Source organism: Papio anubis, chromosome 1 (genome assembly GCF_008728515.1).
Source record: "Papio anubis isolate 15944 chromosome 1, Panubis1.0, whole genome shotgun sequence".
In the NCBI taxonomy this organism is placed as follows: Eukaryota; Metazoa; Chordata; class Mammalia; order Primates; family Cercopithecidae; genus Papio; species Papio anubis.
Window position 1 is genome coordinate 193,493,029 of NC_044976.1, and position 23,659 is coordinate 193,516,687.

Below are 23,659 nucleotides of genomic sequence, written 5' to 3' on the forward strand. Positions count from 1 at the left end.
ATTTGGAGGCAGGGTCTTGAAAGAGGAAATTAAGTTAAAATAAGATCATTACGATGGGCCTTGGTCCCACCTGACTGGTGTCCTCATGAGAAGAGACAAGGACACAGACACCCACAGAGGGAAGACCACGTGAAGACACAGGGAGAAGATGGAGAGAGGCCTCAGAGGGAGCCAGCCCCGCTGACACCTCCATCTCACATTTCTAGCCTCTAGAATTGCAAGGAAATAAAGTTCTGCTATCTAAGCCATCCAGTCCATGGCACTTTGTTACAGCAGCGCTAGCAAACTAATAACGGCATTGAACTTGGCCTTGGGGAAGCTGCTTCCCCAAGGGAAGTTCTTTTATTACACAAAAGGTAATAAAACTTGGATCCTGCCCTCAGGGAGCTTGCAGTCTAGTAAGACAATCAGAATAACAAGTGATTGAAACAGTTTGGTTAAGTATTCTAAGAGATCTATGCTCAGAACACAGATCTGAGTACGACCTGGGTATCTTGCCCAGAGTGGGGACGGGCTGGGGGAAAGAAAGGCTTCTTAAAGGCGGTGATACCTGAGCTCAATCCAGAAGGACAAAGAGGGAATGGATAGTTGAAGGGTGAAGAGGAGGCTGCCCCCCTCCTCACCCCATTGTACCATGCACGCTCCTCTCACCCCTCTCCCTACTCCATTGCCAACCTCACACAAGCAGAACCATTGGCTCCACTCCCTGCTCTCTGCTTAATTGGTGCTTTTGTTTCTAAACCTCAAAATGCTTAACCAGACAGAGGGTAGTCCCTATAGCTCCTGGACTTTGGCCTTGGCTGTGGCTGGAACAGAGCTCTTGGCTGAAGGGATGGGCAGTGGTCCTTCTGGTTAGAGCGCACAGGCCTCCTGGTAGGCCTCTGGTGTACCAGGCCAGAGCTGGACCCAAACACTCGAGAGTCAGGAAATCCTGCCTACCCGCTGGCTGGTGGCCTCAAACACAGCCTCTGCTTCTGAGTGAGTGGTCTGGGCCTGGCCCAGCCTGGCCTCTCATCTGTAACAGCTGCTCAGAGCTTCAAAGGGAAGCCACAAGACGAGGAGGAAGCAGAGACCAGAGGGGAGGTGAACGCCCCACAGCTTGACCCTGCCCCCACCCCAACACATGCACATCCGGACTCCAGAGCACCTGCTTTTCTTTGAGGGACCAAGCTGTTTCTGGACATTTCCCCATGTTTTCCAAAACACAGTGGAGACAACACCTTGCTTGCATCTGTGGAGTCTTTTATACTCTTTCCAAATCCTTAACTCTGAATTCATTATCTCATTTAATCCTCCCAATAAGCCAGGCAGGGATGAGACGATCATCCCGGTGAGGCCCCCAAATCTTGTGCCACGGATTCAAGATCCCACAGCAATTTAGTGATGGGATTTGGTTCAGAGCCTTGAACTCCTGTTGGCCACTCTGCCTAGCTTCCTCCTGCAACCTGTTAATGCTTGCTTGGTTCCCGTCTGGCACACACATGGACACACACAGTGCATCTTTACAGCTGTCCTAGAGGCACAGGTGAGCTGTTTATTATTATGGACACAAGACACCCAGGCCCTGGTCTGTCTGTCCTTTAAATGTTATGCCTATACCCAGGCATCCCCATTAACACACAGGTCCCTTGGAACAATGCTGTCCCCTCCCTTAGTCATCAGCTAGGCCTTAGGAAATGCTTGTCCCTGTGAGGAAGGGTCCTCCTCTCAAACTCCTTTCTCTTTCTCTGCCCCCACAGTCCCTTCTGAAGCCCAGCTCTCCTGGTATTTAGTCCATATGAATGACCAGCCTCCTAAAGGCCTCATACCATGCTCTCTCCAATCCATTCCCTGAACCATGGCCAGAGCCAACTTCCTGAAATTCAAGTCTGGTTATGTAACTTTCTGCCCCCCCAGCACTCTGGGAATAAAACAAGTGATGAGGTCAAGCTGTGGTTTTTGAGAGCTGTAACACCCCATAATATCATCAGCCACACCAAATACATATTCCGTTTTAGGCAAAAAGTATGTTTGTTATACAAATAACAGTGTCAAGGCTAGCCCTTTGGACTCTCCCTTGCAATTAGACTGTAGCTCCAAGCGCCTTCTGTGTGTAGAAATCCTGACACCTCCTAGATCAAGTCCTGAAGAGGCTCTCAAGGTCTTGCCTGGCTTACCAACTCAATCAGGTTGGACCCCGCACACTGTTGTTCTCTTTCATGCTATTTCCTCCAGCTAGAACACCCTCCTCTTCACCCTTCAACTATCCATTCCCTCTTTGTCCTTCTGGATTGAGCTCAGGTATCACCGCCTTTTAGAAGCCTTTCTCCCCAGCCCGTCCCCACTCTGGGCAAGATACAGGTAGGTACTCAGATCTGTGTTCACAAAGGCATAGATCTCTTAGATACTTAACCAAACTGTTAATCCGCATTTATTCTGATTGTCTTACTAGACTACCAAGCTCTCCCCAGAGACTGGGATCAAGTTTCCCAGTACCTTTTGTGTCAGGGTGTAGCAGAGGGGGCAACCTGACATAGTGGGCACTTTAAAAATATTTATTAAGCAAGTGAGTGAGTGAGTGCTTCTACTCTCAAACCCAGGCTATTCTTGCTCAGGACTTCAAGGGATTTCCTAGAGGACAAGCCCATCACTCTCTAGAGTTCAGCCCAAACCCTCAGGTGCTCTGCCTCCATCCCTGACTGGTGGGTGAGATTATTGGTGCCCTGGTGTCCCCGGGCTCACTGTTGCCTACACCCCATCACTGGTATGTAACTTCCCCCTATCTACAGCTGCTCCAGCGGGAACTACCATATGATTGCTTCATTTCCAGGGTGTCCACACCCCTTTCCTGTGCTACCCTCCTGTCCGCTCCCTGCTGGTGGAGGGGGAACCACAGGACTTGCTGGAAAGCACTGGGAGGAAAGGGCTCTTTGCTAAACAGGCTTAGTGGAGGGCTCTCACCTCACATCTCCTCCCTGGCACATCTCGCTGAGCCTGCAATTGTGCACACCAGGTACATACAGTGAGTCTTTGCAAAAGGAAGGAAGGCCAAGGCCGATTTGGCAATGCTCATCAAGAGACATTCATATCCTTTGACCTAATAATTCCACTCCTGGGAATTGGTTCCAGAGAAATAATTCAAAAGAAGAAAAAGGATACATGTACTGTTTATAGCTATGTTATTTGTAATAAGGAGAAAGTAAAAGCAAATGCTGTGTTCCAAAATAGAAAAATGATTAAATAATTATGATATATTTGTATAATGGAGTGTCATGAAGACATTTACAATGAAAACATGACTATGAGGAACAAGAATACTGACCTGGAAATAATGTTAAGAGAAAAGATAGAGTACAGAGTTGTATATACACTGATTACAATTATATAAGAATTATGTATTTGGCTAAAATTAATAAAGATATGGAAAACTGGAGGAGTTATATTATGCAGGATTGTCTTTTTATTCAAACTTTAAAAAATAATAAAAGAGATATAATTAACGGTTTCAAGGAAGCAAACAAAAAAAAAACGAAAAAGAAAATAGTTATGTTAAGATGATGAATTTCAAATCTTAAAATATTTAAGATAAGCTTAATTTTAGCTAATTAATATTTTAAAACAAAGTGACTAGAAACTAGAGAAAATGTCTTGAACAGAGTCCTAGGGCTTTCTAGAAAGAATTTTTATTGGTTGTGGTCTTATCGTTGTTTTGTTTTATTTTATTTTTGAGATAGGGTCTTACTCCGTCACCCAGGCTGGAGTGCAGTGATATGACCACAGCTCACTGTAGCCTCCATCTCCCAGGCTCAAGCAATCTTCCTGTCTCAGCCTCCGGAATAGCTGGGACTACAGGTGCACCACCATGGACTGCTTTTATTTTATTTATTTATTTAGTTAGTTAGTTAGTTATTTTAGAGATGAGGTCTCACTGTGTTGCCCAGGCTGGTCTTGAACTTCTAAGCTCAAGCAACTCTCCTTCCTCAGCCTCCTGAATAACTGGGACTACAGGAACACCACCATGCACTGCTACTTTTTTTTTGTAGCAATGGGATCTCACTATGTTGCCCAGGCTCAAGTAGTCCACCCTGCCTCAGCCTCCAAAGTGCTGAGGTTACAGGTGTGAACCACCATGCTTGGCCCCTTGTTTTAAAAATAAGAACATGCCTCATGCAGGCCTTCTCAATGCATGGGTTATAAATTATTTGCTGTGGAACCCACAGCCTGATTAACACTAAAAGCACTTAAAGACATGTGCCTAATGGACAAGTAATTCTGTTGCCTCTACCCCCTTCTCTCTCTCTCTCTCTTTTTTTTTTTTTTTTGAGATAGAGTTTCACTCTTGTTGCCCAGGCTGGAGTGCAATGGCACGATCTCAGCTCACTGCAACCTCCGCCTCCCAGGTTCAAGTGATTCTCCTGCCACAGCCTCCCAAGTAGCTGGGATTACAGGCATGCACCACCATGCCCAGCTAACTTTTGTATTTTTAATAGAGATGGGGGGTTTCACCATGTTGGTCAGGCTGGTCTCGAACTCCTGACCTCAGGTGATCCACCCTCCTTGTCCTCCCAAAGTGCTAGGATTACAGTGAGCCACCACACCGGCCTCTACGCGCTTCTCTACTTGGCTACCACTACCCCAGCTTTCGGGCTATGCCCCGGAAGTTCCGAGGATCCTATTTCTCTTGAGGCGTCCATTCCCTGAGCTTGAGAAAGAGCTCTGGAAAGCAGGGGGTCACAGAAAGGAGAGTCCTGGGGAGAACGCCTAGGCAGGATTAGAAACTCGAGCATCAGGACAAATAGCTATGGCATGTGGGGCTTAAAACCTAGATGACGGGTTGATAATTGCAGCAAACCACCATGGCACATGTATACCTATGTAATAAACCTGCACGCACGCATCCTGGAACTTAAAGTAATATAAGAAGAAAAAGAGAAAAAAAGAAACTCTAAGTCTCACACAAAATTGAGTCTTTCTACTTCTTTTTCTTCTTCTTTTTCTTTTAGAAAAGTGTTAGCTTATGGTCGGTTATAACTCCCAAGCCCTCTTTCACTGTCCTTAGTCTTCTTGGCATTCCTCAAATGTGAGGGCTGTCCCAAGCTGTCCTTGGCCTGCTTCTCTCCTTATAGCCGCCGCTCACTACCCAGGCCTGCGGTGAACCACTGCTGCGCAGATGACCACCCAGCTGCGCCTCAGCCCAAAGCCCTCCAAACTCCACTTCGGAATTTCCAACGGGGTGTCCTGTCAATGCCTCCACCAAAACTCAGCCTCTTCCGCACCCCCAACGAGTAAAATTCTCCATGCTCCTAGATGGAAAACGCAGTCATTCTGATCGCTTTCTCTCTAACTCTGCCCCTGTGACAGTCTCCAACCAAATACCAACTCTGCACTGTGGATTCTTCCCACAGCTGGTTTCGCAGCTTCACTGCCTTTCCATTCTCAAGGCCACCTTTCAGCGGTGCCTTGGCCTCTCAACTGGTATTTCGGCTTCTAGATTAATCAATGGCCCTCCAGTGCTCCTTCCATCGCGTGAGCCCCACTCTGCAAGGACCTTCATTACAGACTGTGGGAAGTAGGCAGCATCAGTGCTGTCTCCCTAGTGTGTGCACCACCTCATTGCATCCAGTCCTTCCAACAGTGTTTACCCTCCCACTCCCCATCCGCTGTGCACACACATGTGCACCCACACCCACACATGTGGGTTAAGAGGTCCTCCACCCTGGTCACTTAGGGCACTCACAGTTCCCCATGGGCCTCCTTCATTCCTTCTCATCACACTAGCTTCTCACCACCACCCCTTTCTTTGCCCCTTCATTACTAATACCTGTTTAAAAAAATTCTTCCTAGTTTTTGGTGGCCACTCTGATGTCACCCTCTCCCAAGAAGCCTTCTTCAATTGCACAAGTTGAGAATGTCCTTTCTCTGTGAAATTCCCCAGCCTCATGGTCTTGTTCCTTATATAATACTTTAGCATATCCTGTGCCCTGCTTTATCTAGGGACACATCTTATCTCTTGGCACCACCAGTACTAAACCTCCAGCTTATTGAGATACTGTCTTTATATTTCACTCCCTCCAGGAATCTAGACAGCATCTCTCATACAGTAGGCCCAATAAATATTTGTGGAACAAATGCATGCATATTTCTAAGCCAGGTCTGTCCTACGCTGGTGCATGAAATTTTCCTAAAGTTAGGCAGAGGATTTTACATTCATCCCTGTTTAATTTTATTATGTTGGTTTTGGCCCAGCATCCCATCCTGTATAAATCATTTTGAACTTGAGTATGTCATGTAGCATATCAACTGTCCCAGCTGTGGGTCATCTGGATTCTTTCTATTTTTCATCCAAGTCATTAACAAAAATGTTTAACAATCAAGGCCAAGGATAGAGCCCTGTGGCCTGCCACTGGAGACTTTATTCAGGAAAGACCTGGGGTCCTTAATCAAAATACTTTGGGCAAGGTAGTTCAACCTGCACTGAATACATCTTGTCAAAAAATCCTTTGTAATACAAGTAACGTGACCACATGAGAAATCAGAATACCCTTGTTGGCATAGGAAAGCACTCAACTCCTTAAGCTCAGTCGGAAAGATCAGGACTGATGTCAGCTTAGATAGGGACAGGGGCTCTGGTTTGAATGCTTAGCCTCTTACTGTTCAATCCTTGCAGCTGTTTTAGCAGTCTCCGAATCCCACGCTGTTCAGCTCCATAGCAGGGGCCTCCCCACAGAGGTGTGAAAGGTAAGGAATTGTCAGGGTACAGGCAACCCAGGTATGTGAGGGGAGGAAGTGGAAGGGAAGCTCTACTCCACACTGCTCTCCTTCCCATTTCTTACCTCCTCCTCTCACTCATCTACCACGGTGAACCCACAAAATACACTTGCCATCTGCTCTCCTTCCCTCCCTTTCTTTGGAATTTATTTATTTATTTTATTATTATTATTATTATTATTTTAGATGGAGTTTCACTCTTGTTGTCCAGGATGGAGTGCAATGCTGCGATCTTGGCTCACTGCAACTTCTGCCTCCCAGGTTCAAGCAATTCTCTTGTCTCAGCCTCTCGAGTAGCTGGGATTACAGGTGCACGCCACCACGCCCGGGTAATTTTGTATTTTTAGTAGAGACGGGGTTTCTCCATGTTGGTCAGACTGGTCTCAAACTCCTGACCTCAGGTGATCGTCTGTCTGGGCCTCCCAAAGTGCTGGGATTACAGGTGTGAGCCACCGCGCCCAGCTGAAATGTATTTCTTGAGCCAAGGAGACTCCCTTTTTCTTGCAGGTCTTGGCTGCCCATAAGCCTGACACTTGGATTTGCTATTCTATGCCCAAGGCTCCCCTAGTCTCCCAGGTTCTAGTATGGATTTGTGTGGGATACTGTTCCAGCATTGCCCCCAAGACCCAGCCTCCTACAGAGATTTCCCAGCAGAGTTTTGCATGCAGGATGCAGTAACCACCCCTCTGTGAAACTCTCAGGCTGGAGGAGAACTTCAGACGTCCTCTTGTCCATCCCGTGTCCCAGTCAGAGCTGCACCAAAAGCACAGAGGCTGTTCTCTTCTAAATGATTATAAAAGCCTCTTTCCTTAATCAATAAACAATTACATTACACCTAATATGTACCAGGCACTAAGCACTTTACACAACCGCTAACTCATTTACACCTCATAACAACCCTATCAGGTAGGTGTTATCATTATTTCCATTTTTCAAATGGAAAAACCAAGCCACGGAAAGGTCACGAGCTAGTAAATGGCAAAGTCAAACTCAAACCCAGCCATATGGCTCTCTGTGCTCTTAGCCCTTAAGTTATTGCGCTGCCTCCCCATGAGGCATATGAAGCCTGCATTCCTGCATCTACTCACAGGATGTGTTGAACATACATTATGCTCATCACAGGCTGTTAGGACCTATGATGGGGATTTGCAGAGCTTACGGTTTAGCTGACCAGGTACGGGAAGGTACTTTGAAAATAAAGTGTGGTAGAAGTGTAAAGTATTTTTCCTATTACTGTTGCACAGCTTAGAACTTCCTTTATGCTATAAAAAGCCTCTTTGTCCTGTATTGGAAAGGTTCACTTTGCTCATATGCACCAATGCCACCCTCTTTGCCTTTCCTTCTGCCACCTTCCGCTAGGCACAGAGAGTGAAGACACACTCAGGATTGTTACAATTTTTCACAATATCAGTTTAATAAATACTAATAACACCACCATCATGCATTTGTGAAAGAATTGAACGTTTCAAGGTACTTTCATAAGATATTTATTACATGCACGATCTTACTTCCTTTTCAGAATAACCCTGGAAAGTAGGTAAAGCAGGTGTCAGTTTTACAGAGGGGGGAACTGATCGGGATCCTGAGGCTAGTAACTGACCCTGAACCTAAAACCCAGGATTGATAGTCTTTCTCTGCATGGCATCCCCCTTGGTCTATTTCAAATTCAATAATGAGGCAAAGAAAGCCTTAAGGGAGCAGAGGGCAGTCTGTTGCTACCATTTCTTCAACTTCTACTGCCTAATTCCAGTGTTACTCACAGACTTTCACCAACTCCTTCCTTAGGGACAAAAGGTAGGGCTTATGTACAAGGCTTATGGGAAAGAATGGTGATTCTAAGTGTTATGTAACTACATGTAGAAAAAAGGCATAGATTCCCTTTCACCAAGGAGGAGGGCATTCCAGTCAAAAGGTGTGTGGACAATTCTATGCTGCTCACATAGCAATAAAGACGTCCACCTCCCAGGAGCCACCTAGGCTATGAGCTGTAACTCCTGGAGGCATGGACCATGGAATTGGCCGTTCCAGGGCTAAGAGGCTTGAGAAACAGTCTAAACAGAGGCCCTTAATGGCTTATGTTTACATTTCTCTGATATGTTTTCCTGCATATCTGCACCCCCAGCTTCTTGTTCAAACCTACTTGCCTCTCTCAATCACCCCCAAAGCAGAAGAACAGTTGACATCATTGAAAACATTATTTGTGCTTATGAAGCAGTTTTCATTTCAATCTGCAAGAACATCTCCGACCACAAAAGCTGTGTAAGACTCAAGCGAATGAGCCCTGAGTGGTGCAGATACACGCTTTCTCCCTCAGCTTTTCCCCCCTTGTCAGCCTGAAAGACACAGTCTTACTTCCAGACACAGCTCAAAGATCGCCCGCTTTGTGAAGGCTTCTAAGACTCCACCAGGCCACTAACAATGTTTGTGAAGTACTTCTAGCTCTCATCATTTGGAGTCCATGAGTGGATGGTACTTTCTGCCCCTGTGGTTAAGTGGAGCCACGTGGATAGTTAGCAACTTTCCAAGAGAGAGCATTTAATGGCCAGTACGAGTCCTTCAGAACTTTCCTTCCTTCTGCCACGACAATCAGCAAAGGGGTAGCTGCTCCCACAGCTTAGGTCTCAGAGGGAGGACAAGCAATGACCCAGAGCAGAGCCCAGCTAACCCTCAACAGACTTGCCGCAGATGTGAAAAGGAAACCTTTGTTGTTTTCAGCCACTAAGATTGTGGCATGGTTACAGCAACACTAGCCTGTCCTATGATTTATGAAACAGGACCGTTTACTCACTGCCTTTTCAGAACCAATCACACTGTTTTGTAGTTATTTCTTTCATTTATGTCCCTCTTTACCTTCAGACTGTATGGATCTTGAGGGCAAGGATTGTGTCTTATTATTGTTGTTTTTTTAAGACAGAGTTTTACTTTTGTTGACCAGGCTGGAGTGCAATGGCGTGATCTTGGCTCACCGCAACCTCCGCCGCCCAGGTTCAAGCGATTCTCCTGCCTCAGCCTCCCGAGTATCTGGGATTACAGGCATGCACCACCATGCCCGGCTAATTTTGTATTTTTAGTTGAGACGGGGTTCTCCACGTTGGTCAGGGTGGTCTCGAACTCCCGACCTCAGGTGATCCACCCGCCCGGGCCTCCCAAAGTGCTGGGATTACAGGCGTGAACCATGGCACCCGGCCAGGATTGGTCTTATTAATTCACATTTGGTAGCTTCTTGGTACATATCTCTAAATAAATGAATGAAGGGATGAATGAAAGAATAAGATAGGTGAGAATAGGATTTTATAATCTTGCTAGGCATAATCCTTTACAATGGTGGTGGTGATCCTAGATAATCTTGAGTGGCTCTTTCCAGCCTGCTTACACCATAGTTATCTCCCTGAAAAGGGACCAGATGAGTTGGGGGTGATCCTCATGGCTTCATGGAAACGCTCCATGGTGGCCTGGAGACAGACTTTCCCTCCCAACTGCAGCTTTCTGAACAGAGAATTATAGCTCAGACCCAAGCCACTAGGGGTATGGAGGACACAGCTGTGTATATGGGCTACCTAAGAGGCAGGAAATTAGTCACACAACAGGTGTCAATAAATATTCCTTGGTAATTTGCACCCAAGGCACTAGTGGGGGCTCACGGGGTGGTTATAATATAGCTTAACAATAACCCGGGATTCATTCCACCAATCCCCAAGTCCTTTACCTCTATATAGATAACATGTTGCCTGCGATAGTGGAGTGAGTGGTGATCCCCTGAAAGATATGATAATTTCCTGGACAGACACAGTGTCTCACACCTGTAATCCCAGTGCTTCAGGAGTCTGTGGTGGGAGGATCACTTGAGTCCAAGAGTTCGAGACTAGTCTGGGCAACATAGTGAGACCTCGTCTCTATTAAAAATACAAAAATTACCTGGGCGTGGTGGTGCATGCCTATAGTCCCAGCTACTCAGGAGGATGAGGTGAGAGGATCACTTAAGCCCTGGAAGGTTGAGGCTGCAGTGAACCATGATTGTGCCACTGCACTCCAGCCTGAGCAACAGAGCAAGACCCTGCCTTGAGAAAAAAAACAAAATAAAACATATGCTCACTTCCTAATCCCTGGAACCTGTGAATGTTACCTTATGTGCAAAAACAGTCTTAGCAGAGGTAGTTACCAGTTTTGAGATGAAGAGATCATTCTGGCTTATTAACGTAGGTCCTGATCCAATGACCCAGGTCCTTATCCAAAAGAAACATGGAATGGAGCCGCCCCTTGAGCCTTAGTGGGGAATGAGGTCCTGTTGACTCCTTGCTTTTAGACATCCGGCCTCCAGAACCGTGAGAGAAGACGTTTCTGTTGTTTTCAGCCGCCCAGTTTGTGGTAATCTGTTACGGCAGCAGCCCTTGCAAACTCATACACCTGCCAACTCCAGTGGCATCAGATTCTCCACCTGGGCAGCATTTCCGCACTCTATAGCAGCCTGGAGTGCCAGGCATCTCTTTGAGTCTCCCATTCGTTTCCCCAAGGAAAACAAGCATTTGGAATCATCCTTGTTCTTCTCCTCTCCAGTACTTAAATTCAGGCCTTTGTGAGGGGATTCAGGCATGACTGGATAACAGGGGCCAAGGGGCTCCCCCAGAAAGACCCCTTGAGGGCATCAGAGAACGTAAGCCTAGTAGAACAAGGCATAGCGCTGCAGCTAGGGTAGCTGGGCCCTCCTAGCCTCAGCTCTGGGTCTCTTGGCATTTGTTAAAACAATGAGAATGGGCTGGGCATGGTGGCTCACGCCTGTAATCCCAGCACTTTGGGAGGCTGAGGCAGGTGGATCACCTGAGGTCAGGAGTTTGAGACCAGCCTGGCCAACATGGTGAAACCCTGTCTCTACTAAAAAATACAAAAATTAGCTGAGCGCAGTGGGAGGCGCCTGTAATCCCTGCTGCTTGGAAGGCTGAGGCAGGAGAATCATTTGAACTGGGGAGGTGGAAGTTGCAGTGAGCTGAGATTGCACCATTGCACTCCAGCCTAGGAGACAGAGCAAGACTCTGTTGCAAAACAAACAAACAAAGAAAAAACAAACAATGAGAATGAAAACGGTTCTTCTCCCTGCCCACCCTATCCCCACAGAGAGTGGTGCTTGCTAGGGAAGACCTAGAGAGCTGAGCACTACTGTGTGGAGGACTTCAGAGAGCCATGAAGACAATACACAGAAATGTGAAGTCAATAAAGTCATTATTTATGAGTCCATTTAAACAGGTGGATCAAAGGCACCCTAGTGTGCTGGGAGTCAGAGGACCTTGTTTTTTTTGTTTTTTGGTTTTTTGTTTTTGCTTTTTGTTTGTTTGTTTGTTTTGAGACGGAGTCTCGCTCTGTCTGGGGTGGAGTGCAGTGGCGCGATCTCGGCTCACTGCAAGTTCCGCCTCCCGGGTTCACGCTATTCTCCTGCCTCAGCCTCCTGAGTAGCTGGGACTACAGGTGCTCGCCACCACACCTGGCTCATTTTTTGTATTTTTAGTAGATACAGGGTTTCACCGTGTTAGCCAGAATGGTCTCGATCTCTTGACCTCGTGATCTGCCCACCTCAGCCTCCCAAAGTGCTGAGATTACAGGCATGAGCCACCACGCCCACCCAGGACCTTGGTTTTAACTCTTGACTTGGCTACTAACTGACTTTAAGTATGACCATTGGTAAATCACGTATGTTCAATTTCCTCATCTTTAAAATGAAGGGGATGGAAGAAATTTCTATGGTTCTTTCTTGCTCTCAAAACTCCAAAGTTCCAAAAATGAATTTGGAAAAATCTTCCTGTTTTGCTTTAGGTGTGGGCAACAGTTTCACCCACAGACACAACTGGAGCCTTTCAGAAGTCTTTTAGCTGTGCAGAGGAGGGCTCGGCGTAAACCTGTGCCAGGCCTTACAACCGCCAAGCCTTGAGCTGGCTGGCCTCCGCCATGGCCTGGCCTGAGCTGGAGGAAGACTGGCCAGGCTGAGGGGCATGTTGTCTCCCTGAGAGCCCACACAGGCACTGTGGGGGAAGCCAGAGTTTCTCCAGAGCAAGAGGAAGAACAGGGGCCACAGGATCCCACTTGATAGGGTAGGTTCAAATGTTAGAAGGTTGGTAATTACCTTCTAGACCCTGGGCACATTATTTAAGCGTCTCAAAGCCTCAGCATCCTTTCCTAGAAGACTGACATAATACGACTTTATGAAGATTAAAAGAAATGAATTTGTGCACAGCATCTATATATAGTAGGCATTCAACAAGTGGTAGTAATTACCATGACAACAAGCTTTAGGTCTCTCCCACACTGACATCGGTGTGGCTGCTCAGAAATGAATTTCCCATTGTTCATCAAAACATCTCTAAAGCATGACAAACCAGGAACCTGAGGCCTGGGAATATGCTTCAGATATGGAGGTCATGGTGGATGGCCCAGCAGGGTGGGAAAAGTGTATGTTTAGCTCATGTGTTGGGAATGAACTATTGAAAGTCTAGGGTCTAGGCTCAGAGGAGGCCCAAAACCTGCTGCGGCACATTGTGAGATGCAAATGCTCTGTGACCTGTGGCGTGGGTGCCTGGATTGTGCAATAGCAGCCACAAGGCCCAGTGGCACTGCTTACTGGGTTGGGGCTGATGCATGTGGTTGGCTGCTGCTCTACAGTCCACCCTGGTGCATGCCTTGGCTGCCTCTGGGCAAGCAGGAGACACGCTGGCTTTTCCAGGGGTGTAGAGAGTGTGTGGCCATAGGGGAAGGAATGAGCGGAGCTGCAGGTGGAGGTGTGAGTGGGAACAGAAGAGAGGTGTATGCGTGTGTGTATGGTCTATTCCTAGAGCTCTCTTTCTGTCAGAGAAGGTAGGACGACTCGGCCGGGCACGGTGGCTCAAGCCTGTAATCCCAGCACTTTGGGAGGCCGAGACGGGCAGATCACGAGGTCAGGAGATCGAGACCATCCTGGCTGACACGGTGAAACCTCGTCTCTACTAAAAAATACAAAAAAACTAGCCGGGCGAGGTGGCGGGCGCCTGTAGTCCCAGCTACTCGGGAGGCTGAGGCAGGAGAATGGCATGAACCCGGGAGGCGGAGCTTGCAGTGAGCCAAGATCACGCCACTACTGCACTCCAGCCTGGGTGGCAGAGCGAGACTCTGTCTCAAAAAAAAAAAAAAAAAAAAAAGAAGGTAGGAGGACTTGGGGTGGCTTTTGGTGAGCTTGACCAAAGGCATTCCCTTGGGACCTGGAGCCTATTTCAAATCAACTTCTCTAGCTGGAGCCTTTGGGGCAGGCCCCAGGCAGACACGTGCCCGCCATTAGATTGAGGTCTCCTGTGTGTTCTGCACCCTAGGGCTGCCAGGAGGTGGGGGAAGAACAGCACTTGTGGAGGAATCCCCAGCACAGGAAACCAGTTTTCTCTACCTTGTATTAGAGGAGCTTTAGAACGCCCACGCACCTTAGAACTTACCAAGATTCTATCTTGCATGTTTTTATGTCATGTCATTTGGGTATATCTTGTTTCCCCAAATAGAAGAGAGCTCCTTTTAGGGCAGGAACTGCAACTTACATTTCCTGTACTCCCCACCTAGTTCTCAAATATCTTTACCTTGCTTTATCCTCCAGGGATGAACTACTCATTATCTCCCATGCACACCAGGCTGTTTCTTGCACCAGTAGCTTTGCTCTTGTCACTCTCTCTGATTAGAATGCTCTTCCCAATTTTCTGCCCTTGGTTAGCTCTTACTCACCCCTCAAGATTCAACTCAGAAATTATTTTTAGCAGGAAGCCTTCCCTGAGCCCCAGGCTGATGTTCCTCCTCTGTGAGTGTAAGCTCTCATCCCTGCTCTGCAATAATCTGTTTAGGTGTTTGTCTCCCCTCTTAGACTGCAAGTTCTTCAAGGGTCAGCCAGCTGGTAGATATGTACCCTTTTAGATCCGCAGTGCCTGGCAGGCAGTAAGGACTCAGTGTGTGCTTACTGAATCTAACTAAAAAGCTAGTGCATGGGCCAGGCGTGGTGGCTCACACCTGTAATCCCAGTATTTCGGGAGGCCGAGGTAGGTGGATTACCTGAGGTCAGAAGTTCAAGACCAGCCTGACCAACAAGGTGAAACCTCGTCTCTACTAAAATACAAAATTAGCCGGGTGTGGTGGTGCATACCTGTAATCCCAGCTACTCGGGAGGCTGAGGCAGGAGAATCGCCTGAACCCGGGAGGAGGCTGCAGTGAGCTGAGACCGTGCCATTGCACTCTAGCCCAGGTAACAAGAGCAAAACTCCGTCTCAAAAAAAAAAAAAAAAGAAGAAGCAGCAGCAGCAGCTAGTGCCTGGCATGCTGTGAATCATTAATGATTAATGATAAAAGATTCAGCCTGGGAAAGAGTAGTGATTGCTATCCCGAGTCCAGGAGGTTGGCCCTGGCATGGTACAAACAGGTTCAAAACAAAGGGCTGGAGACATCTGTGATGCTGACTCGAATTTTTCGCTGGGGATAATGTCTGTTCCAAAGTCCAGAATTTCTCAGTGCCCCCATCTGACAGCTCCAGCTTGGAGGCTTCTAATACTATTCATTAAAGATAGACTCTAATGGCAACTCAGACGGGTCTCTTACAGAGGTAAGGGCCCTGCACCCCTCTTAGGGAGTCATTGGGATTTGGAATTGCACTGGCTGGAGGCCCTTCCCATGGAATAGGATTTGATCCATCCAAATAAATGGTTCTACAGGGTTAGCCTCGTGGGCTTAGCCATCTGTTTCCACGATTACCAGGAGATAGGTATTCAGGAAGCCCCAAAGGAAAAAAATGGCAGGCTGACTGCCCAGAAGACCGAAGAACCAGGAGAGTGTTCATTCGGGTCTGGCTCTGGTGATGAGCTTCAGGAGATTCCTCGGGCAATCCTGTCGAGGGTGGTGACTCAGTGTTCATCCTGTGTCCGAAGCATTACTGAAACTTTGATACTACAAGAACCATCCTTCTGTCTTACTTCTGAAGGCTTGGGCTGAACTACTCCTCAGGTAAGAGAAAAATTGCAAGCTGTTGGCTTTCCCAAAGTCCAATAGTGCCTAAATCCTCAGGATACTTCTTGGTGAGTTGGTTTATCCCTTTACCTTATGGCAGAGGGCAGTTAAAAATTGTTTTATTTCACCCAGAGCTCTGAGATTTTTAGATTCTAATGAGTTGAATAGGGGTGGTCAGGCTGGCTCCACAGACTTAAATATTATTACTGGAGGAAAGCGGAGCTGCCTTCAGATTTCTCTGGAACCAAAATGCTTTCTCTTGCGGCCCTGATAAGATTACCGGGCTGCTGAGCCGCCAGTGTTCAGATTTCCCACGGAACCGCGCGCGCCAAGCTCTGGCTGGCCGTGCTGTGAGGAGCCACGCTGCGGATCAGGCTCTGAAACCCGACTCCTTTCCAGGAATGCACACTCACCCCCTCCTGTGATAGGGCCTGGGCTGGGCCCTTAAAGTCTCACTCCCCAAATTCCCCCTGTCGTCGCAGTCCAACAAATGGAAGATGTCTGCTGAGTGGGGGCCAGTGTGACAGTGAGGGTCCCACAGAGCACGTGGGAGCCAGAGAAGAATGTGGGGTATTTTGGCATGCCGCAAGTCCACCGAGCCAAACTCTAGCTTTAGAGGCTGTGCAATTCCTAATTACGGCCCATCAGCTCCAACCAGCAGCCAACATATGGCTCAGGGAGAGGGTGGGTGGGTCAAAACACAGCGAGGCCGTGGGTGTTTCTCCTAGTGTTTCACGGTGAAATATCAAAATAATCTTTTTAAGACTTGGATTCGTTACATGTTTCTCTTCTATCTCCTAGCCCCATAATTTAAAAAAAATGTGGTAGAAAATGTTTACTGAAGTAAAAAGATATGGATGAAAAAGTAGGTTACAAAACGAACACATCATATACACCAATATGTACACACACACATGCACGCACACACACACAGACTCTCATCAGAGTAATACTGACAGTCTGTGAGAATGAAAAGACATGAGAGCTCCATAATTTTTAAGTAACATTTAAAATACAAGATCCAGTATGTAATAAGGGCCCAATAAATACTGAGATTTGCAGTTACCCCAGAGAAAATGATTCATTTATTGACTCCACCTAAGTTAGAAATTCATGATTTTATCAGTGCCATGATGTGCCTACAATTTAGTTGAACAAACAAAGGATTTAGTCAGTGAAAATTATACTTTTTTTCGAGTGACCTCAGGCTATTGGCAGTGCACACAATTTATATTTAAGCGACCAAGAATATTAATTTAAATGTGACATCCTACGCCTCCAGCTCCTTCTTTACACACTTCTGTCCTCTGGGTTCCTATCCACAATAACATCACCTATTATCTCTTCTAGAGGAGAATCACATTTATAACATAACAGGTTTGTATTTCTTAGGGAGTGGTGGATATTCTGCTTAGAACAATCAAAACCAACATATCTAAACCCTGCTTGTCAAAAAAAAAACCATGATCTTTCTACCGTCTTCAATATTTGTTCATGCAACAAGCCTTTCTTGATGCCATTAGGCTCTAAACGTGTAAGACATGGCCCCTGCCCTCAAGGAGCAAACAGGGAGGTGACAGTCAGGGAGGCTGACAGTTCCAGTTCTGCCTAGTGTTCTGATAGTGGCTTGAGCAAAGTGCTCTGAGAGTGCTGGGGGCATCACAGAGGCTTCCAGAGGTGGAGACGTTTGAGCTACAGACCGAGAGGGGAAGGAGTTCCTTATTTCTGCTAATCATTTATTAAGCAAACTTTTATTGAGAAATTATATGACTATATGCCAGGCACTGTGCTCATTCTGGAGACTCAAAGACCAGTGAGACAATCCCTGCCTGCAAAAGGCTTTGTATGGAGCTATAAAAGTTGGTACTGCCATTTTCCCTGGCACCATAGAGAACTTCACTCTTCTGGGCAGCTTGGTGACTTCTGACTCCCCTTCCAGCACATGGTCTTTACTCTTTTCCACTCTCTCCATTCTTATTGTATCCCGAAGTCAGAATATACCTGGACTCAAAAAGATGCTTTCTCCCCTGGTTCCCTTGCTCACTCCATGAACTGGCATTTTTGCTGTATCATACCTGCTACATCACTGCTGCCAGCTGCCTCAACACCTCTCAGAGTTTCCTACTGTCCATGGAGCAGAATCCAGGGCCATACACCTCTGGCCTTCAAGGGTTGCAGATGGCCTCTGCATGAATTAGAAAAAGCCACCTGTGTGAAGCTCAACTAGGCAAGGAGATTTTGTATGAACAAAAAGTAACCTTTTCCTTCAAGTGATTTGGATTTCAGCTCCCACTCACCCACTTAGCTGGGCATCTACTATACTCAGTGACCTTGGATTTATCTTAATACTTTCATTTTTTTCTGTTACTGCTTTCCTACCTTCCTTCCCAGCTGGTTGGACAAAGCTGGCATGTTCTCCCTGTGCCCATTCCTTATACCTTCTCCTCCTCACCCACATCTTTCTTCCAAGGCTTCTTCTGAACCTAATCTAGTCTAAACTCCTGCAGAACTCATGATCTGCAGCAGTATTCAACTGGCACTTATGCATTTGAAGATTAGGTATATGACAGGATATAGTCAGTCTCATTCCCTTTATTGGGTTGTGAGCTTTTAAAAGGCAGGGATCAGATAGCATCTATACTTTGTTTATTCCGGAGGGCTTTATGAGGGCTGAAGTAATGATTGATGTTGTTGATAATGGTAACAGTGACTTTAAAAAAAGATCTCTCAAAGACTTCCAATGGGTACATGAGCTTTAGAGAACGAATGTTGAGTAACCCTTGTTGGTCTGGTTCGGATTCCTAATACTGAGAAGTAACATAACTTCATTTCTTTCCATATACAGTAGCCCTTTCATGTCCCAAAAGTGAGTTTCACCTCTCAAAAGAGGGTTTTACTCTGAGATTTTCAGAAACCCCCAAATCCCACTCCTGCATAACATGCTTCACCACGAAAAGTTTACTTCCTGGCTAAGAATGGTCACTTCCCTGGCCCCTAGTTTTCCTCTTTACTTTCTTCACTAGCAGTTGCAGGGTTTTTTTGTTTTTTTTGTTCCCCCCCCCCCCCGGCATTTTGACAAAGAAACTTCAAAAGCAGCCACTGTCCAACCAATAAATTGACACCCTGCAATGGATGCAGGGTGATTTGTCAGGCTTCTGGCTGGCTGAGCGATTCCCTCCCGTGTCCCTCCCAAATCCTGGCACAGGAGTTATTTTGGTATCTTGTGGAATCCTGCATAGGTTACTAAACATCTCGATAAGGAAGGGCCTTCTCTTTTTTTGCAATCCCCTCCACCCCCCAAGCCACACAGGAAGTTGCTCAGCTGATAGTTTCAGCGCCTCTGCCATACACTATCCCTTCCTCAACTGAGGGGGGAGAAAGTGCCTCTGTGGAAGGAGACCCACCTTGTTTTCCTAGAACAAAGTTGACACTTGCATTTGGCCCTCCAGTAGCAACCTGCTTGAAGTTTAAGAGTTGCTTTCCTCTTATCTCCAATCCGTTTCTTCAAGAGGTTAGACAGGTCATACACCATAGTGAACCTGCAGCCTGGGGCCTAAGGCACTTCGTACACTTCCAGAAGAGGGAAACCACTTCTAAAACAATATCTTAAGGAGCCTTCACCCAACCCAAGAAGCTGGGCGTTGCCTGGGCCATTTCCCTCCTCTGCCCTGAAGCAGTGGCCAGCTCAGAGAGAACCCTGTTGTTTTGTGCTTGTGTGATTTTTGGGTGGATGTGTGCACACCACCTGCTGAGCTTCGCTGTGTGCGTGCCTCACCCCCAGCCCTAATCTGCCTGAGCTTCCTGGCCTTGCAAATGTTTCTATGGAGGGTCCATCTTAGACTCCAGTGGTTCTTGCACTCTATAAAGTCTCCTTGAATGTAATTCCCTGTTCCTTGAAGATAACTGGTTGGGCTGGATGCCTGGATACAGCTCCGTGATTTCTCTAAAGTACAAATTTATTGCCCCTTTAGAGAAGTCATGAAGCTTTGCCGGCAAGCACAGAGTCTAGCTTAGAAAAGACAACCAGGACCAGGAGTGGTGTGGCTCATGCCTGCAAATCCAGCACTTTAGGAAGCCAAGGCTTAGAGGATCACTTGAGCCCAGGAGTTCAAGACCTGCATGGGCAATACAGTGATAACTTGTCACTACAAAAAAATTTAGAGCTAGCTAGGCATGGTGGTACACACCTGTAGTCCCAGCCACTTGGGAGGCTGAGGTGGGAGAATCCTTCAAGCCTGGGAGGCAGAGGTTGCAGTGAGCTGAGATTGTGCCACTACACTCCAGCCTGGGTAACAGAATGAGACCCTGTCTCAAAAGAAAAAAATAAAAAGACCACCAGGGCCCAGGCACAGAGCCTGGAGCAGGGAAGAGATAGCGGAGTTAATTGTGAATCCTGATTGCACTGACCACAGTCTAGTGAGCAACACAGGTTTCCTTTTGAATGTGAGTGGGAATCACCTTTAAAACTATATAACATTAGCATCTTCTCAAAAGCACCAGGTTCTACTAAGATTGACTTAGGGCTACATATCAGGTCTCATTTGCAAGGGGGAAACATACCGAAGCCTCAAGATGTGCAGAAGAGAGGGATGTGGGGAATACACCCAACCGCTCCTCTGCTGAGGTTGGAACAGAACAAGGAAAGTCCCCAGACCTCCTCTCAGCAAGCAGAGAAGTGCGGGGCCTGGCTCTGGCACAGCCTGCATATGTGGCCAGCATACCTCCGGACACACAGCTTCAGAGGCAGGGATGTCCAAGGGAGTCTTAAGTTTTATTAGAAATAATGTCATTCGACTGATCAGTGAGGGGAACTTTTCAGAAAGTTATGGAAGAAGATGCGACAGACCCAGGAAGGACTTCAGAAGCAAGAGGACAACTGGACTCTCTAAAACGCCACTCCGAAAGCGAAAAGGGAAGCCCACAGACCCACGAAGGCGTGCTGGCCTCGTGTTGCCACTTCTGTTTCCCTTTCAATACTCATCTCTTCAGATTCAAGGGCTTCTGCCTTCTTGCAAAGTTTTTGCTGACACGTTTACCCGTTTACAAACCTTGGCTGCACCTAACTTTTTTTTTTTTTTTTTTTTTTTTTTTTTAGCATTTAAGTTCCTAACCAAAATACCCGGGCCTCTAGGAAAACCGTTTTCTCTCCCTCTGAGGTATTTCCTTACCAACCCCAGCCTGCCCACTCGGGTGTCCTAGGTGGGACCAGGGATGATCCTCCGGAGTTGGCCAAGGAGGCGTCGGAACAGCACGCATTTGCCCTTCTAGTTGGCAGCAGCGATAAGCCGCGTGCTCCATGCTCAGAGCAGGGGCAGCCGCCCGGGGAAGGGGCGCCCGGTACCCCGCTCACTGCCCAGCCCCGCGTCCCTCTCCAGGGTCCTTTACCTCCATGTCCTTCAGGTGCCGACTCTGAGGCGGACGCACCCGCTCGCTCGGGTCGGAGCTCACGATCCCCGCTGTCCCCTCCACTCCCGGCCGTGGCCAGTTTCGGGCTGCGGCGGGCACAGGGCGAGTGGGCGGCGGCGCGCGCCCGGCTGCGCTCGGCTGCGGGACTGCCCCGGCAGCGGGGGCCCTGCGCGAGAGAACGAGGAAGGAGGAGGAGGGAGGGAGGGAGGGAGGGAGGAAGGAGAGGGGAGGGGAGGGTGGGGAGCGGGGAGGGAGGCCGACGATCAGGGTTTAAATTTAGACGCAAATCTAAACAGATACTGTCCCTCCCAGGGCAGGACTCAAGAGCGGGAGCCACGACTCCATGTGCCCAAACATGGGGATGGGCAGCTGCAGGGCCCCTCTGTCTCGCGAAGTTTCTCAGGACCCTGGGCTTTGCCACGGTCTCAGTCCTTCTCAATGTCTCCCTCCCTTAATGCGTCTTCTTTTTCCTGTCCCTTCAAGAATTAGAGTGGTCCTTTAATTCTTTTGATTTCCTCTCTTTTCGATTTCCTTCTTCTGTGTCCATCCGTCCTGCTTTCCTTCTTCCTCTCCCTCTTTTTAAAATTGCATGACTGTCGTACCTGGTTTCCCTGCAGTTCCTGGGTGGAGTTCGAGGACCCTACCTGGTGGAAGGCGTTTGTGTTCTCCCAAAAGAGGAGCCCTTCAGACCGAGGCTTCAGAGCTCAGCTTGGCGCCGACAGGACCACCTTTCCCTTCGCACCTCTTTTCCTCTCCACCTTCCAGGAAAACACTATCTATCCATCTATCATTTGTGTACGAGGAGAAGGAGGAGGAGGAGGAAAATGAGGAATCCACGCAAAGTTTTCCAAGCTCCCTGAAGTGATAAATCTTTTCTTCAAATCTTGCTTTGACTGATGCATTCGGTTTTGTGGGAATTTTGGCTCCCACAAGCTTCTTGCTAAAGGGCCTCCTCTCCATTCCTGTTAAATATAGTAAAGGGCAGGATGCTCAACATCTGATTCCCACGGGGCCCAGCATAGCAACCTTCCTTTGGGGCCACCCCAGCTGGGCAGCAAAGAGACCGCGTGGGAGGGATGCGGGGACTGGAATCTGCACCAGGGTCGCTCCCTGCTATCCGGATCCCTGCTCCCTTCGGACCCTTTGGCAGAGAGAAACAGGAAAATGCCTTCAGAGACCTGCGAGTGTCAGGGTATTGGCTGGATATATGACGCCTCTGGGTTATCCCACAGCATTCTCACTGGCCCGACCCCAACTCAACCGGGGAGGGGAGCCCCGTCAGAGGTGGCCAATGGGACAGGTTATGGTGAGCGCTGTGAAGAGACATGTGGAGAAACAGTAGAGAAAACAAGCTGAGAGTCTGCTCCTGCTACAAAGACTGCCCTGATTCTGCTTATCCAGGCACCATCTGTGCACTTGCAGGCACTTAGATTGTTGCTTTGGGTACCAGTCTTAGAAATATGGCGTCCTTCATGACCTAGAACTTTCTAAGGCCCAACTTTCTAAAACACTGGCAGCCCTAATGCCAGAGTGGCTTCTAGTTCTTTAGCTTAGCTAAGTATAGAGGAAGACCCCTGGTTTTAGAAACAGACTGAGGGCTTAATTCCAGCTCTGCTACTTTCTAGCTGTATTTTCTTTCTTTCTTTTTTTTTTTTTTTGAGACGGAGTCTCGCTCTGTCGCCCAGCCTGGAGTGCAGTGGCCGGATCTTAGCTCACTGCAAGCTCCACCTCCCCGGTTTACGCCATTCTCCTGCCTCAGCCTCCTGAGTAGCTGGGACCACAGGCGCCCACCACCTCGCCCGGCTAGTTTTTTGTATTTTTTAGTAGAGACGGGGTTTCACCGTGTTAGCCAGGATGGTCTCGATCTCCTGACCTCGTGATCCGCCCGCCTCGGCCTCCCAAAGTGCTGGGATTACAGGCGTGAGCCACCGCGCCCGGCCCTGATATTTCTTTTATTTAGAGCCAGGCACTCAGGGACCTAGTGAAAAGAGCCCTCACTCTCAGGAATTAATGGTGAGCCCCTCCCAGTCCAGACACATGGCTGCTCAGGGGAGGACTCCGGAGCAGAGTCGGCAGTAAGGAAGGGTATTTACTGGTAATCTGCAATGAACGCTTTTGCTTGTGATATTTTCTGTTCTTCTTTTTAAAGGTTCAGGACATAGTGATGACTGCATAGTCTACTACCAGGTCTTCTAACTCTGCTCCACAGGGCCTTTTCCTTTCTCCTTCTACCTAGTCCTCCTTTGTGCTCAGAATGGGGCTGCCCCAGCACAGGTTTCTGGCTTCACAAACAGGAGGGCGGAAGTGCTTACCCAGAGGAAACCGTTAGGCCCAGATAACATCACAGTCACCCAAGGTGACTTGCAGCTGCTCCCCACGCCCTGCTCAGGCCTCCCTTGGCTGAGAACAAATGACCACAAAGCAAACAAGCTTGGCCTCCACCATGCTCCTGGGTCCCCAGTGCAGAGCTGAATGCTGCTCCAGAGCTATCTGGGCCCCAGACTGGAACTCCTCCTGA

General features: G+C 47.9%; 1 protein-coding gene across 3 annotated transcripts in view; it reads right to left on the minus strand.

Annotated features, from left to right (window-relative positions):
• Positions 1-21,990, minus strand: part of RCSD1 (RCSD domain containing 1) — a 76,537-nt gene extending 54,547 nt beyond the window's left edge. For 2 of the 3 annotated variants that reach the window (XM_021930931.2, XM_009193205.2), the window contains exon 1: positions 21,121-21,294. In XM_021930931.2, the coding sequence (XP_021786623.1) occupies positions 21,121-21,126 (6 nt within the window). In that variant the 5' untranslated portion in view covers positions 21,127-21,294. Of the gene's footprint in view, positions 1-21,120 lie in introns of all 3 variants that reach the window. The other variant, XM_003893506.5, reaches the window with a different exon arrangement.
• Positions 21,991-23,659: the final 1,669 nt, after the last annotated feature.